Source organism: Sylvia atricapilla, chromosome 7, assembly GCF_009819655.1.
Source record: "Sylvia atricapilla isolate bSylAtr1 chromosome 7, bSylAtr1.pri, whole genome shotgun sequence".
Lineage (NCBI taxonomy): Eukaryota > Metazoa > Chordata > Aves > Passeriformes > Sylviidae > Sylvia > Sylvia atricapilla.
In genome coordinates, this window is record NC_089146.1 from 5137785 (window position 1) to 5155458 (window position 17674).

The 17674-nt window shown below is 40.5% G+C and overlaps 1 protein-coding gene across 1 annotated transcript; it reads left to right on the forward strand.

Moving 5' to 3' along the window:
• The first annotated feature begins 9854 nt into the window (after positions 1-9854).
• DUSP19 (dual specificity phosphatase 19) lies at positions 9855-16941 on the forward strand. Its single transcript, XM_066322474.1, has 4 exons — positions 9855-10123; positions 10218-10264; positions 11524-11676; positions 15880-16941. The coding sequence occupies exons 1-4, from the start codon at positions 9904-9906 to the stop codon at positions 16099-16101; spliced, it is 642 nt and encodes a 213-aa protein (XP_066178571.1). The 5' UTR covers positions 9855-9903; the 3' UTR covers positions 16102-16941.
• Positions 16942-17674: the final 733 nt, after the last annotated feature.

The window sequence follows — 17674 nt, forward strand, 5'->3', positions numbered from 1 at the left end:
CCTTTGCTGAAGAAGAGGACTAGATATCAAAGAATTTGCTTCTCTAGGTGAGTCAAACAACTTGTATTCTGTGTATGTAAAATTTGTTTTTTCAACTTAAATAATACTGTTATTAAGAGTTATAAGCAGAATGTGAAATAATAAAACTACAATTTTAAGGATTTCTAACAGGCAATAAACCATTAATCAGAAGATCTATACCAATCATTACCAGTGGATTTCTCTATACAGCTTAGTTCTCCTGCATTTACAGCTTTCCACGTGTATTTCTGAGTGATAAAATGTTTAGGGTTTTGATGTTGTTGTTGTAATGTTTAGGGGTTTTTAGTTTTAAACTTTTTCAAGGATGTTAAAAGCATAAATACCTTTTAACATGGCTGAAAATAGTTTACCTTATAGGTATAACTGATTATGTCCATATCTTGTGGTTTTGTTTTGGCTTGTTTTCCCTGCAATATTTTTTGATGTTGATAATGAAATTGTTAATGATCAAGCAAGTGTTGCTCATACAAAATAATCATGTCTAATCTAGAAAAATCTTTTCCCTTCATAGTGTTCATGTCAAAAGTAGTCTCTTGTTTCACTTGCTGAATTAATGAGGAATTAACAAGGAATGCCATTAGCAAAGTAGCATCAGAGATTTCATCTGCTTCAATTAATGAAGCTCATTGTTTAGAGTTGGACAGAAAACAGCCATTACATCTTATGAAAAATTGTGAAGTTTTAATATTAAGATGAAGCCAAGAACACTCAGTGCAGCTCACAAAGAGTCATTGACTGGTACTCCAAATACTATATGGCCTTTTTGGTAGGACATTTATCCTGTCAATCAAACTTGAATGGAAATCTTTGACATTTGAGGACTGTCCTTCAGTGAGTTTTTGGTGATTTCAAAATTGTGGTTAAAAATGTGGGAAGGAAAAGGAAGAAGGGAAGTACTGTTCATGACTTGTTTTTACAAGATAGTCCCAAAGGAAAGAAATCTTCCTAATTAAGATATTAACAAGATAGTAAATTTGTTACATCAAATCTATTCATAAAGACATCCAAATCTAGTTTTCTACCATTAGTTTAAGTCTAAATGATTTACAAGTTTTTTTCTAAAGTAAATCAGAAAACATGGCTACATAATCCTAAACTTCATTTATGGTCTACATATAGAAATTAATTTCATTAAAAAATAATAAAATAATTAATAAATTACTTTAATAGGCAATCAGAATGGAAACTTTTGGCTATTTTACACGTAATGATAAAGTAAGGTAAGCTTAGGAACAGCTTTTGAGTTCAAGCAAAATGTTTCTGTACATTTTTTCCTGAAATACCCAAAGAGAAATCTGAATTAAAAACCCTCTGGAGTTTCAGTCTGTCTCGTTATTGAAGAAAAAAAGAAAAAAATTTAACACTAAGAGACAGTTTAGGTTAATCTGGGTCATTCTTTGACTCTGGAGTATACCATAAAAAAAAAAAAAAATCAGTTTTTTTCTGAGTGTGCCTATGTGGGTGTATTCCAGGATGTCACCTCTTTTTCTAGAAATGTCTTTCTTTTAAGTTACTAGTTTTCTTCTTTCTGAAGCCCTGGTTTTCAAATACTTTCAGCTAGCCTCCAAATGTTGATGCATCTGTCTCAGTCCTCACAGTAAAAAAAATATCCCATAAGTACCATTTTCTTTGCTGACACATGTAATATCTCATTACAAACTTGGATAACATAGTTTTTTCCCATAAACTCTATTTACAGGTTCACTTTACTCTGTCACCTGCAATTTGCATTCTCTCCCAGTTCACAGATGTAGCCTCTGGAGTCAGGGATTTATGTAAATAAAACATGATTTTATGGAATTTTTAAACTTTATCAGGGTGATTTTACTAATTTTTATTATTCACTTGACCAGAAGGAAAATAAAAACCTAAGAACCTGGACAGATCAAAAGGTCATCAAATTCTGTGGCCAAAGAATGAAGCACTGAGGAAGAGCATGAGGGCAAGCACATACCACTGCTTCTGCAGAGTTACTCTCAGACTAAAAGAGGTTACAGCTCAGGGACTTTGTGAGCCAGAGACACTGTCTTGCACTTTATTCTTGTTGTTTTACTTCTTTTTTGTGAATGTGTCAGAAGCCTGAACCTATGCAAACTTCTAGGATCCTGTAGCAAAGGCTCACTTAGCTTAACTGGGTCTTGTATACAGGAATTTAAAGAAATAACCAAGGTCATGTCCTGCCTCAATTTTTTGAGAGAAAAAGGAAAGTTATGTCTCTGCTTGTGAGTGGAATGGAAGTTATTAAGCAGCTCTGGGCTGGCTGGATCAAACTATAGACATAGAAAGAGACAGGGCTTGGATAGCTTCGTTTTCCTTCCCTTCCTGCAGGGAATGGCTTCCAGCACAAGAATATCAAATGCAATGCAATGTTAATGATATGGTAAGGCAAAAAAATGACATGAAATGGAACAGTATTCTCCAGTATTATTTTTTTCAGGATGTGAGATGCTGTGCTTATGCATGCTCCACTTCACCTTTATCCTACTCTTAGAAGGCATCTCTTCATGATGAACAATAAGAGCAGGTACTATGTACATGCCTTACTACACTAATCTATAAAATAATTTTCCTACTGATTTGCTGTTTTCTGATCCTGCCTAGAAATTATAATGGCTTCCTTCCTGAACTCTGTGAAACACAAAAAAACTCTTGCTATGCTTCCTGATACAAATGGTAACATTATTATTTTATTACATCTGAAGAAGCTACACATTAACAGAAGCTATACATAAGCTGCTACAGGAACTCTGAAATAAAATTTGATTTTTACCTTCTTTGATTTTAATTTTTGAGGCTTTAGGCTTTAGGCTCGGTGTTTGCAGCAAGAGATTTTTTTGTGGATTTTTAAGTAGCTCTCCTGTCTTCAAATGACCACTGAAACAAACCTGCAGAGAAACAGAAAGGTTGCGAGACAGATTATTGCACTTTTGCTGTAGACTGTTAAAAGCTGAGGTACGAAATGGAAAATTTAGTATTCTGACAAAAAAAACCCCCAACAAATTAGGAGCAGTCATAACAACCACTGAAAAATCATAACCTTTTACTTCACATCTGCCACCTAAAATAGAGAAAGAAAACCACATTTCAGGTTTCAAAGGACTTGAAAGCCTTACAGAAACTCACGTTAAGTGAATTTTATTGTCTTATGTAACACAGACACAAGTACTGCCAGATCATCTTCATACCAACAGGTCCCCAGGGCCTGACTACTGAATATTTCAGCTTTGCAATCTACCCTATTCCTCAGTGCTCTTCATTAAGCACAATTCCTGACACACTATAAAAGCACACGTCTTAAGACCAGTGAATCTGTCTCTCATTTATATGGATTGCTCACAAAATGTGGTGAGAGCAGGAGGAATGCCCCGGCGTTTGTAGGGCCATGCCTTTGGTCATGGGCATGACTTTGCTTTTGGGGAGATTTCCCTGCAGCAATATGAGAAGATATGCCAATGGAAACACCACTGGCTCAGGATAACTTAATAAAAACCAGCAAACTATGCTGCTTGAAATAAAATATTAAACAAAGAGCAGCTGCCTACCCTTCAAGCCAGGGATAAAAGGCAGTATTTGAAGAAGGTTCACAGACTTAATAATTATTGTTAGGAGCAACCATTGAGCCTCTGTTTGCAGTCTTTAGCAGTCTGGACTGGGCTTCCATTTGCACTGTATCAGAGTTAGATGAGCAGCTCAGTCTCTCAAACTCCAAAGAGTTGAGGAACTGGCTCTGTTTCTGGGCTTGACCAAGGTGCATCATCTGCTCTTACCTAACACATTGCATAGATAGAGCTGGTCAAGAATGATGCAGCATGCATTAGCAGCATGGCTTTAATGGATGCTTTGATTTGTATGCCAAAGGAATACAGGAAGAGAGGATATGTAAATGTGTGCTTAGGATATATACTTCCCCTCACAGTGGGAAACCCTCTGCAGCAGTACACGAGCACCACTTCTGAAGCAACAAAGCACAAAAATATGTACAGATGACTCCCACCACCTCTGGCTTCACCCTATTCCCACACACAAGTAACTGCACTTTGTTTAGCCAATAGGGTCTAGCATTTCCAATGTGTTACAAACTGGCAGATCCAGAAACTCAGAACAAACTAACACCTTCTTGCAAAGCTTGGCTCACTAACAATCAGGTCCCAGTATGTGTAACTGCAGCACTTTGTGCAGGAATGCCCTGTTAACTTTCTGTACACAGCTTTCAGCATGGTCCTGCTTCCCATTTAGTCCAACTACTACAGCAACACATTTTAAATGCTATATACTTAATTTGCCCCTTCCTTCAGCCCTTATTCTTGCCATCCTAGGAAAAACCTCCAAAACCCACAATAACTGACAAACTTAAAATTTCTTAGGCCTTCACTGTTCACCTCAGCAATGAACTCAGTACACAAAACTGAGAACCCTTGTGGACTTTTCACTATATTAAGTTCTAGAAGAGGCCTTGCTACAAATTCATTCTTCCTCATAAAATAACATTTCAAGATTTTGTCTGCACTTCACTAGTTCTTTGAAATCTCACTTTCCAGTCATGATTCCACTTACAATAGATTTTCCAGGTATGATAGAAGAACAAAGGAACTAATATCTGCATGCTCATTCAGGATATGGGATAAAGGCACACAACCAGGCTGGAAAAGCGGACCAATCACTCTCCATCAGCACTGCTGAGACTTTAGTTTTCTTCCAGAATATTCCTTCCCTACCAGATATTGGCAGGCCTAACAGATGAAAAACAAACTGATGAGAACAAAGGAGCGGTTGTCTCTCAGCCAAAATCCCTCTACATGAAGGAAATGGCATGGAGCACAGACGTACACCACTGAAGGGAAATGGGAGTGTGTCATACTCCGGCCATCCTCCCCATGTATTATCTTGCCCTGTTGCTCAAGGTGTGAATGATCCTGAGCTTGTGACTCCCATCTGCTTTAGAAAGGGAAAAGCCAACAGGAGAAGGCATCATGTCTTGACAACTTTGCAAAGTTGAAACCAAAACTGCTCCAGCTAAGGGCCTCCAGGCTGTGTAGGAGACAGCATGCTGCAATGTATGAAGCAGGTACTCTGAGAAGTGTTTATGAGTGTTTTGGCACAAATGGTGGTGAAATAGTCCCCCTGCAGGAGGCTGCTCCCTCTCAAGTCATCATGGGCAGGAGCTGCCTGTCCCAAGGGGTCCATGCACCACAGAGTGCTTACACGTGCAGTGTAATTTAAACTTGAAACTATTCTTCGCACTTGTTTCAAGTATGACATAACTTTACTGAATACCATCATCCCCAAATAGCACAATGCACTCCCCAAAAGGCTTATTAGAACTTTATACAATGGCATTGTTATTTCCCTCTCTCTGTTTTAAATACCTCCTCATGCATTTCACTGTCACACTTACATATCTCATCACCACGCTACATTCATGATTCACAGGCATCCAGTCACCAACTGGTGCACAGAGTTATTTTTAGCTTCTCTGTTATTTTCAACTAAGGAACACAGGGTCTGAAGCAGAGGCATTATTATTAGAGTTAGATATTAGCTGACAATAGTTGGATTTTCTCCCCAATTTCTCTTACTCCTCAAAGTCATCTGGTAAATGCAGTTTGAAATGTGATATAATTAGTGTACTAGTTAGGGTTCAATTCTCCACTTCAGTTAAATTACCAACCTGAAAATGCACTGTCAATTTTCAGTGCATTTTACAATTTAGCTCAACCCTCTAACATACGCATTTGTCAGAGTGCAAGGCTGGTTTTTCAAAGTCAGCTATCTAGAATGTCTGGTTATCACTTTCTGATAGAAGCCAGCTCTTTTGCATCAGTAAGTACAGGCAATACCTAGACCAAAATAATAGTGGAAGGAAATAGATACAGCAGAGAGGATGCGTACTGCCATATGAGCTCTTTAAATATGTACAAGCTGGTTCTTGTAATAATTAGTAATTACAGTACACATTTCTTAGTTTATACCCACAGAACAGGTTCTGCTGAATTTCTTAACAGACAAAACAGAAGAATCATTAAAAATTACTTAAAACTACTGCATTTACATTGATATGTAGCTTATTCAAAACCCAAAGATCCAGAAATACCATAAATGCATTCAGCCAAGGAAGTAGAGAAAACATCCAGCTCCTGCCACACCCTTAGAGAAATCTTCTACTCAGCAAAGCATGCAAGAGGAATATAGGAAATCACCTGTGAACTGAAATCCCAGTTTTAAACTCTAATTCACTAATATCTCCTCTTCTATCCTGTGATGAATAGTATTAACAACTTGACATCATCGATCATGGAACTTGACATCATGGAAATACCTGCTTTATAAGAAATAATGTATATGAATAATCAAGCTAGATCTAATGCTCATGACATGAATGGACACACTAAATAATAAGATAATAATTCTGCATATAAACATTTGCAATGGTTGGATTTCAGAGAGAAAAGAGCAGCACAGATTTTTTTATTTTTTTTTTTTTGTCCGGTAGGGACCCCTGGTGTTTAAGGCAGTTATAACAAGGATCAACATCCCTGGCAGAAAATGAATCCATTACTTTGGAGTCAGCTGCCTTTCTGCATCCTCACCTATTACATCTTCCTCCTGTGAGCTCAAGGAACAACACCTAGTTGTATTAAGTTTAATTGTGAGTGTCTTACTGATGCCTTGGGAAGGCTGACCTGGAACAGAGAGTGGACGGAGATACAGAATAAAGTAGATATTTATTAAAAGGCCTTTAGGGTACACCTTGGGCAGGACAAGAGCCTGATTAGGGCTGTGCCCAAGGTGGACCCAAAATGGTCACAAAATGGACGACTGGTCACAAGGTCTCACACTTTTATAAGTTTTGGCCACTTGCATATTGGGGTTTAACTGTCCAATTAGAGCTTCAGATTATGAAGTCCCATCCTTCTTGTTTCTCTTTTCAGTCCACTGTTGTTTTTGCTTTTGGGCCTGAAAACTTGTAACCATTGTCCTTGGTCTCCAGCAGGGAAAGGATTTGTTTTGTCTCCCTGCTCTGTGAAGAGAGCTGATTGACACTTAATATGAGGCTCAGAACTACAATCCTAGGCAACATAGAATCTGAAAAACATGAAAGTTAAAATTTAAAGCATCATTACAGATTTGTCTCAGTCTTATAAATGCTTTCACAGCACACCCCATACTCATACGGGCCAGATGTTGGCTACAAAGCAAATGGTTACTCTAAGGGGATGATGCTGGGCCTTGTCTGCAAGCAAATTTTGCTAAGGCCTTGCAAATTTCCTGATACGAGGCTGAATCACCCCAAACTGGGCCAAGACACACTCCTAAGACACAGTTCAAGAAGTGGGTATCAGCTTTATTCAGCGCACCAGGTGCGTGGGGACCACTCCTCCTAACAGCAACAGCACACACCCAGGCACACAGCAAACTACAATGCTTGGCTACATTTCATGCATATTTGTAGTTTTCCTTGGAAAAGGTGTGGCTATGCAAACTATTTCTTAGAAGTCATCATTACCATTAGTACCCTGGTGGTCACACTGAGGAAGGCTCCACGTCCTCCTTGGTGGTGTCCCGATGAAGGCTGGACATCATCATAGCCGTGCCCTTTTCATCTTTCTCCTCTAGGCATGCACAGCCTCTTGTTAGCAATTTCAGTGATCCCCTTACTGGTTTTAACAAGCTTTGTCCTTTTTTTTTTTCAGGTTTTCCTCCCTATTTCTTGCGAAGTTTCATCCAGCTTCTGCGTTGGTTACAATGTATCTTATTCTTGCCCAAATATGCCTAGGCACAATGCTTTTAATCCTTTCAAGGCTCTCTGCATTCTTCAAGATACCTTAATATCCTTACTTTTCCCAGAGGCAACTACAGTGAACCAATAACAGCTTGAAAACAGCCATGAAATTCTATGCAATTGCTGGTTTGGGAGGCAGACCTAAAGCTCTCCATCGCTTCCTTTCAGATCAGCTTCATCAAAACAACTGATAAGGCCTTAACAAAAAACAAACTAATCAACTTCCACATCATCATTGTTTTAGGTTAATTGCTGCGAAGCACAGCCCACTTGTAGCAATGGGGAACAAAGACTCACAGACCTCCCTACACCTCCGAAGAAGATCCTTTTATTGCCAGAAATTCCCCTCTCTTCATACCCTGAATTTCCACCAGACCAAAACCAAACTGAGGCCTAAGGGAACCTGACAGAAGGGCACCCATTGGCTGGCTCTGCTGCAGGGCTGATGGCCACGCGTCCTATCACCCAATCAGCTTCCCGCTTATATGTGCCCACGTGCCCCCCAGCCAATCACAACCTCAGTTCCGACTGTGACTCTCCCCTCACTCCCAGCTGCCTCTCGCCCCTCAGCCGACTCCATCTGTCCGGCCTGCAGCTGTGCCTTCCCACAGGGCCCTCTGTGAGCATGAACATTAACAACTCCAACAAATACAACCCCATACGCCACATCCACACTCAGAGGAGCCACATTTCTACCACACAGAACGTTACAAAAAACTCTTGCTTCAGGGTGCCTTTGTTACCCTGACCTCTGTTCCAGCACGGATCTCTGGGCTGTTCCTCTCTCTACACTAAGCATCATCTTTGATTTTATCTTAGTTTAGACTCTAGCTTCTGCAGATAGCATGTGCGGTATTCTGCCTTTTTTAGATTACCTTGATTCCATGTCTCATTCCTATTAGAAAACTGCCTCTGGCATTCCCAGAAATAATTAATGCTCTTGCAATTCCTAACAGCATTCTCTGCTTCTGGAATTGCCAAGGCATTTGTAGAACTTTTTACATGGAACTAAGTTGCCTTTGGTCTGTACTGCATTCTGGGGGACTATCAGGAGGATCTCTTCAGAGTCATCATATCCCCTAACATAAGTTCGAGGAATATTACAAAAGGACGAGTACTGTAGTCATATATCCTCATTCTGTAAGCCAGCACAGAGGATTGGTAGCAAATTGAAATGTATTTCTGGCAGAATTTAAGTCAACAATACTACCATCTCACTTCCCAAACAAACATTTCAAACACTTAAGTAGGGTTCCAGTATCTGAAGGGACCTATAAGGAGGAGGGATTCTTTATCAGGAATCTCAGTGATAGGACAAGAAAGAATAAGTTCAACATGAAAGAGGGGAAGTAGATTACCTGGAAGAAATTCTTTACTGTGGAGGTGGTAAGGCACTGGAACAGGTTGTTCAGAGAAGCTGTGGAAGGGAACAGGTTGCCCAGGGAAGCTTTCCCATCTCTGGAAGCTTTGGAAGCCAGGACGAGGCTTTGGAAAACCTGGTCTAATGGAAGGTGTCCAAACACATGGCAGGGGGGTTGGAATGAGATGATCTTTAAGGTCCCTTCCAACCCAAACCATGCTGTGATTCTATGACTATGTACCAGCTGTGGAACATTACAATCGGTGCACTTCAGAGAATACATGAAGACATAGGCATTAAGTCTAAGTTTGGGAATAAGAAGGAAGCAGCCTCACCTTGCCTCCCTTTTCTTCTTTTTGCCTCTCTGGTAAATATTAGAAGCTGATTTTGTTTAGTCTTTCATCACTAATCAAATGACTCTGGGGAAAAAATAAACCAAATATATTTAATTCTAACATTTTCCATGTAGCTCTTCACAATGTTTTCCCATGCTTCCCCAAGCACGGGACAAGCAGGTCCCAGTTGGAGTCAGAAGGCGTTGTTGCATGACCTATTCCCCAAAACAGCAGTGCCATAGAAGGACGGCTTTAAGATTTCGAGGCTGCTTTAGTTACGACGGGAGGGGCCGGGCCGGGCCATTGCCCGCCCAGCACCGCCCCGGGGCAGCGTCACGGCGGCCGGCGCGGGGCGGTCGGCGCGGAGCGCTGCCGGCAGTGGCGCCATGCACTCCCTCGCCCAGGAGATCCGCAGCTTCTCCAGGGCCAACCTGCGGAAGCAGCGCACCCGCGTGACGACGCTGACCGGCCGCAGGATCGTTGAGACGTGGCGCGGCGCCTGCCTGCACATGGAGGAGGAGGAGGAGGCGGCGCCCGGTGGCGGCTTCGTGCAGGATCTCAGCGCTGACCTGCAGGTCGGCGTGGTGAAGCCCTGGCTGCTGCTGGGTGAGTGGGGCTGGGGGCGGCGGGCACCGAGAGCGGGGCTCCGGCCGGGCAGGGGCTCAGCGCAGCAACGGGCACGCTCTGTCTCTCTCCGCAGGGTCGCAGGATGCTGCTCACGACCTGGAGACGATGAGGAAGCATAAGGTAAACCTTACATGGACGTACAGGTGCATCTCGCGTTGTGCGCGCGGTGCGCTTCGCCTGTAAATTAAAAATTCTAAAAACATTCTCTAGCAAATCTGAGGAAGACTGTGTTCCACTTGCGTTTTCAAAAGGCTGCTCCGTTTGCAGGTGGATGGGTTTCTGTTGGCTTCACGAGAAGCTGAAATGCTTTCAGAGAATCCCAGAATCTTCCAATGGACTTCTGGAGATTATCTAGTCCAAACCCCCTGCCAAGGCAGGGTCACCCAGAGCACGTGGCACAGGAACGTGTCCAGGTGGGTTTGGAATGTCTCCAGACGGGGAGACTCTGTGACCTTCCTGGGTACCTGTTCCAGTGCTCCTCAATCTAAAGAAGTGGAGGTGGAACTTCTTATTTTAGTTTATGGCAATTACTCCTCGTCCTGTTGCTAGATACCAATGAAAAGAATCTTGCTTCCCTGCAAGAGTGGTGATTGTTTAGAGCTGTTTAATGAAACAGATTCCTACACTGCCATATGCATTTCCACTTCAAACACTAAGCAGCACCATTCCCCCTTGCCTCATGTGGATCAATGAAACTAGAAAAACAAAACAGCTTCTTCAAGTCTCTCCCAAAATCTTGTCTTTTTACTCTTCTCTATTGCAGCAATGGGGTGATAAGGCCTTTGGACAGTGATGGTTCTGCAGGACAGGGCATCTGATGCCATCTAAATGTCACTTTACTGTAACTTGAAATAACCCACAACCTGGCTGTAGTCTGGACAGAGCAGAGATGGCAGGAGGCCAGAGGTGGTGTCGCCTGCCAAGAACAGGTGTAGTTTACTCTGAAATCCTTCTGCTTCAGCAAATGTTTTTGGTAACTAACCAGAAGAAAAGTTAAGCTGATGGGTTAGAGCAGTATGGAAATTTGGGCAATTGTTGGGTGGTCTGTGCTCTCATTCCTATTGCTTTCTCTTTTATTTTCTAACCATGCGACAAAAACCCCCTTTTCTTGAAAATCCATTTATTAGTCTGTGTTTGAGCACTGATCTTTTAATTTCCTCTCAGAAAAGCCCTGAAATTTATAACAGTGTGTTTTAGCACACTTTGAAATTTTGCTTGGAGAAAATCATACCATAGACAACATATGTATGTAAAACTGAACATTGTGTCAGTGTCTGAAGATTAATTCATTTTTGTTACTGCTTGTTTCGCTTGCTGTCTTCGGAAAATGCCTTTTTTTTTTTTTTTTTTTTTTTTTTTTTTTTTTTTTTTTTACTTAGGTCACTCACGTTCTAAATGTGGCATATGGAGTCCAAAATGCCTTCCTCAATGACTTTACATACAAGACCATTTCCATTCTGGACCTCCCAGAAACTGATATTACCTCCTATTTCCCTGAATGTTTTGAGTTTATTGAGAAAGCCAAGAGCCAGGTATGGTCTATCAATAATTAATGTTAGTAGTTATCCTGTTTAGATTATTTATAACACTACTTAAGAACTAACGCATCTTCTTTTGTTTAAAGAAAATATGGTACCAAATGAATAGCTTTGTCGTTGTCTTTTTAAATTTCAAATAGAAAATCCAGGTAATTTCTAAGCATTCCTAGAGACATGGCACTACTGTTAATCTTCATTCCCTCCAGCATTGCTTTTCCAGAATGACTGTCTTGAGTTTTAGAGAAATGCTTCTTTAATACAGTTGGACCAGGGCTTGACTTTAGAGTACACAAATGCATCCTAAATCCAAGTCACTACCCCTGACAGAAGGAAATGAAGAAAATTTATTTATTCATCAGGGATGTTGTTTTGGATTAGAAACCAGCCTGAATTAGATGCAAGAAAGAGGGCTTTTACGGATCTGTGTGAGTTATCACCAGCTGTTCACCATCCTTGTGCTTTTCACTATAGAATCATTGAATGGTTTGGGTTGGAAGGGACCTTAAAGATTATCCAGCTCCAACCCCCTGCCATGGGCAGGGACACCTCCCACTAGACCAGGTTGCTCAAAGAAGATGCTGTGAATCCACATATATACCAACAATATTAAAGAATATGTTAGTAGTCTTGGAGCCAAAAGTGATTTAACTGATCACAGAATCCTGAAAGGATGTGACATAGAAAACAGGCTGAAAAACCCTTCTGGGGTTGCTTGGCAGAGTTTTGTGTAGCCAGAACATGCCCAACTCAGAGCTGTTAAATTCAGGCTTTCTGTGTCACTACAACCATTGTTTTGGTATCTAAACTATAACTCAACAACCAAACATCATTGCATGTTTTCTACCAAATCTATCAGGTGCGTTGTTAATGTAGATTGGGATAAAATATGATCTTGCCCCAGTTTTCTTTGTGTCGCAGTGTTCTTTCCTTCTCTCATTTATAATTTACAAGCTATGTGATAACACATTGTCACTAAATGAGCTTTTCAAGGTTTCTAATTACAGTTTCCAGACAAGAGTTGCTATTCACAACTGCACAATTGTGCTTTCTGCCGCTGGTGTTTATATCTCAGTTACTTTTTTGTAGGTTAAGGAGTTTTCCTGTAAACTTTTACAATGACATTAGTAGTTTTCTGATGGAAGAGGTGGATGAAAGAGAAGGTAATTGGTGGAATAGTTGTTCTCCAGGACCAGTTCAAAAAGCACATGATAGTGGTATACGGAGACAGATCTCTAGGTGGTTTGAATTGCTTTATTTGCTTTGTCAAAATGGTGTCAAAAGAGCTTATGATAAATTATGTCATGAAATGCTCTTCTGTTTAAGTAACCACAAAGATACTACTGTTTCATCTCCTAAAATGGGGGAGAAATACTCACTGGTGAGAGAACATGATATAAGGGAAATTATTTCTAGGACATGGTTAACTCCATGAAGGAAGTATGGGAGCATGAGAATCTGAGGCTGCAAGTGAAGCCTGCAGTGTTCTCTAAGTCACTGCCAGCTGGGTACTTGTAACAGGATTCACTTTTCTAAAACTGTATTGGCTCAAGTCTCTAGACACCATGGTACAAATTCTGATACTGATCAGAGCTCAACTTTTCTTCTAGGCTCCAGCTTGGCAGGCAGGTTTTCCATGACCTGTTCAGTGACCCATGTCAAGTCATAATACTATGAATGAGGGATACTTTTTTATGTTTAGTATCTAATAATAAATCTTCTGAAATCTTGTGTTTCCAAATAGAAAATTTTTGCTTATTCACGAACATCACTCCTTATTGCTCCCCTGTCTTTCCTAAGGAAAAAGCCTGGGTTTCACTGCAAAATAAAATGTATCCCTAAAGAATTACATTAGCCTTCAACATCACTAAAAACTTTATGCTTCTTTTAAATTTCTTTCCTTGATAAGGCTTTTTGCCCACTGTGTATAACCATTGTATAATTACCTTTTCTGTTGGTGGAAGGTGATTTTGTTTTTCTCTCCATAAAAAAACTTCTAAAACCGCAACTTAGTCTTGAATCTTACATGATTCTTGCAAGTCCACAGACCATTTCTGAGCAGGAAAACTTAAGAGTATCAGAACCAGACCAAGAAGTTCTTGGTTAATAGAGATTTCCTGTTTGTAGTCTGTTTCTCACTTTTATTCTCTATTCATAGCTAACACAAAATTAGTTAAGCATGACGTGCCAAATTAATTTTTGTATGAATTGTAAACAGTGGGCTTTAGCAAGGAAAAAAAAATATTCTCAGTGTTAAAGTTAGTTTATTATTATGGCCCAGATTCATTCATGTTCAATAATTTTCAGGATTCATGGGTATCACTATATAATTTTTGGCAGTTATTAAAACAAACAAAAACAAACCAGTTATTTTAAAAAGATATATCAAACTTAAATGTGAAAGAGGGAAATAAATCATGAACCGTACAAAGGAAAAGAAAAATTGTTTCCAATTAATATTATTTACCATCAATGCCTCTGCTAGACATTGATCTGGATTATGGTATGCTATGTCTGAAATAACTCCCATTGAATCAGTAAAAACTACTCCAAATCTACAGTGGATAAGCTTCAGCAATTTCTTCATTAGCAGTGGCATATTTTTTAGTGCCATTATTCTGGATTTACAGGTCACCAGTGGCACATCCTCAGGTGGCTGAGATCCAGGCTTTGTACCCTGCCATAGGGGTGTGTGGGGATGTGTGGCCCTGGCAGTGTGAGCGATGGGAGTGAAGAGAGCAATTTCCAGCAGGCAGTGCACAGGAGATGTGATTTCCATTGCCAGGAAGGGTGGTATTGGTATTTGCTGTGCTGGGATGCAGGAGTTCAGACTCTGTTCCTAGCTCTGTCATCATGTTGTGCATCATTCTTCTAGCCTCAGCTTGGAATTTCTCCAACAAGGAGAATACTCCATTTCGTACTTCTTTGTCTTGTTATTTAAACTGGAAGATTTTTGGAGCAGGAACCATTTTCTGGCCTGTGTGTCTATTAAAATACCAAATAATTGTAGCTCTCAAATCTGTAGCATAAACTATTAAGTTTCTGGAAAGGAACCTTGGTGCTTAAAAGATCTTTTGGTCTCTGGGTAAAATTCCCATTGAGTAACTTGTGCCTGTTAAGGGCAGACAGAACAGGCTGTTCATAACTAAAATGGCTTTGTTTAGCTTCAAGTATCTGAGCACATAATGTCATGTTTTAGTATTTCCATTCAGAATATGGAAGTGCTGGGGGTTCAGTGGTTTCTTTTTGTGTCAAAGGGGCATTTGGCATTTGACAGTTTGGACTGAGGCTTTTCCAGGTCATAGTCTGACATACAAACATGACAACATCACAACCCTGGGCCGTGCAGACATTGATTAAGACTTGCTAGATTGTCTAGTTGTCTTTGTGTTAATTTGGGTTTGTTATTTCTGAACAAGAATTGCAGTGTCTAAAAAGAGCCATTCATGTGTCTCAAAGGTTGTGTGGGAAATGTTTAAGTAGGATAAAACTCATTAATTTTATATATAATTCAGGATAAGCCTGAATTCAAAGCCCAGAAGAAGCATTTGTGAATTCATGGGAGGTTGAGCAGTTTTGGATTTTGCACCCTAGTTCTCAGTTAAGGGGCTTAGTTGTACCAGTGGTGTGATGGGAAGGGAGAGATCTGTTGCAAATCACACAATATCTTTTCTAATTTTTTCTGTTCATGATTCTGGTACCCAGAATCTTCCCTGCAGAGTACACAAGAAACATGTAACTGGAACCATAAGATATTCTAAAATCTGCCTCTGTGTCGAGCTGTTTGCTGCCTTGCTATGTTTTCAACCTTTAACAAGATACTGTCAAGTTCCTTTCCATATTGCAAATAAAATCTGTTTCAAATTTGACACCCAATTAGATCAGATACTTCAGTATCCCAGGTATCTGTGATGTGGTTTTTACATGAACAGGCTGCTGTAAAGGCCTCAAGAAGAAAGACAGATGATGTGTTTCAGTACTACAGTATGAATTAGGTTTGACAAATTTCGTAATAATAAAGCGTTTTGTGTAGAAAAAATACTTACTTTCATGCTTATATCATGCTTATATCTGTGTTTGGACTCATGTGTGTAAATATTTGCTTTGAGCTCAGCAAGGAGCTTTCAGTAAGTATTACAAGAATTTTATATGAAGTTTCTTACACTGGTAATCTACCTGTGTTTAATTTCTTTCCTGGAGGATGGCGTGGTGCTGGTTCACTGTAACGCAGGAGTCTCCCGTGCAGCGGCTGTAGTCATTGGTTTCCTAATGAATTCAGAAAGACTGAGCTTTGCCAGAGCCTTTTCCTTGGTGAAAAATGCAAGGCCTGCAGCTTGTCCAAATCCTGGCTTCATGGAGCAGCTTCACAAGTACCAAGAACAGATTGTAAAGGCAAATGGAAGCATAAACAGTCATGACTGATCCAAAGGGAGAAGTGAAATATCTGTTTTGACTATACAAGACGAGATGTTGGATGTACTTTAATCTGTCATTTTGAAATTCCCTTTCACATGTGCGTTTTTAATTCTTTATATTTTTTTTCTTACCCTCCTTTGACCTGTTTTTTCCAGCATGTCATCAAAAGGCCAAATGGTGTTGTACTGACTTCAGAGAAGTTTCGCCTAAAACCAAAGCACTAATAAAAAGATACAGCTCAGTTTTCCTTGAAATATTAGGAAACAACAGAATGGTAGTGTGCTTACTGAACCATCAGAAAATGCAGGCAGTAGAGTAAAATGACTGAGAGAAGTTGCTTTCTTTCCAAATCTCTGCATTCCTAGTTGGTGGTAAAATCTAGATAATAAAATGTTCATATAATGAAGTACCTTGATATTGGATTTTAAAATTACATTGAAACTATAGATGATATTACTGAATTTTGTGGGCTAGCCAGCCATTAATTTTTTTTTTTTTCATTAAAATGATGGTCTTTTGAGGATGCTCAAAATGCATAGGATGCTTTAATACTTCATGTATTTCTATTGTTTGTCATCTAGTAGTGAGTTGAAGTGCACTAACATGATTAGTCCAGTCTTGGAACTAGCAGGGAGATTTTCATGTAAATCATTTCAGTAGAATTACATAAAAATGTTGATAATTACCTGTCAACGCTCATGCTCTCTTGTCTTCATATCAGGACCTCACGTGCTGTCCCTTCACTCCATTCCACGTCATAGGGTATGTAATTTTAACCCTCCTGAGAGATCCCAGGCTGAAATTACTGTCTTAATATGTCATGCTTTAAAAACAAAACAAAACAAACCTCTTCAGTATTTTAATAGTATTTTGTGGCCTTCATGCCAGCTCTTAATTATTTGATATATTAATATGCAACAAAATAAAGAGAACACTGTGTTTGGATAAATTGTGTGGTTGAGTGATTTTATAGGTGTGCTTTCAAGGTTTGAGCTGTAGCTCATCACTGTGCTTGAACCATGACCTTTGTTGTTCTCAATATGAAATGCTCATGCTCAAAAACATGTAGTGACAGGACAAAGGGGAACAGATTCAAAGAGAGGGAGTAGGTTGAGATTAGATTATTTACACTGAGGCTGGGCAGGCGCTGTGACTGCCCCATCTCCTGGAAGTCTCCAAGGCCAGGTTAGAAGGGCTTGGAGCAAACCTGGGATAGTGGAAGGTGTCCCTGCCTGTGGCAGGGGATGGAGCTGGAGGAGCTTTAAGACCCCTTCCAAGCCAACTCATTCCGTGATTCTATGCTAAACATTAATGCGGGGATTAGACAGCCCCGCTGCACCTGATCGCTGTCCGTGGTCACTGACCGCCCGTGCCCGCGGGGGGAACAGCTCACCGCGTTGTCCCTGCGGAGGTGAGTGGCTGTGGGGCTGGCAGCCGGGCAATGACTGCCAGCCCTGTCCCTGGGGAGGCCGCTCTGGGTGCTCATCCCGTGGAAGGGGCCCGGGACAGGCGCTGGTAAGGGTGACCGCGGCGCCTTCAGCTGTTCGCCACACGGCCGTCCTGGGAGGGACCGTTTGCC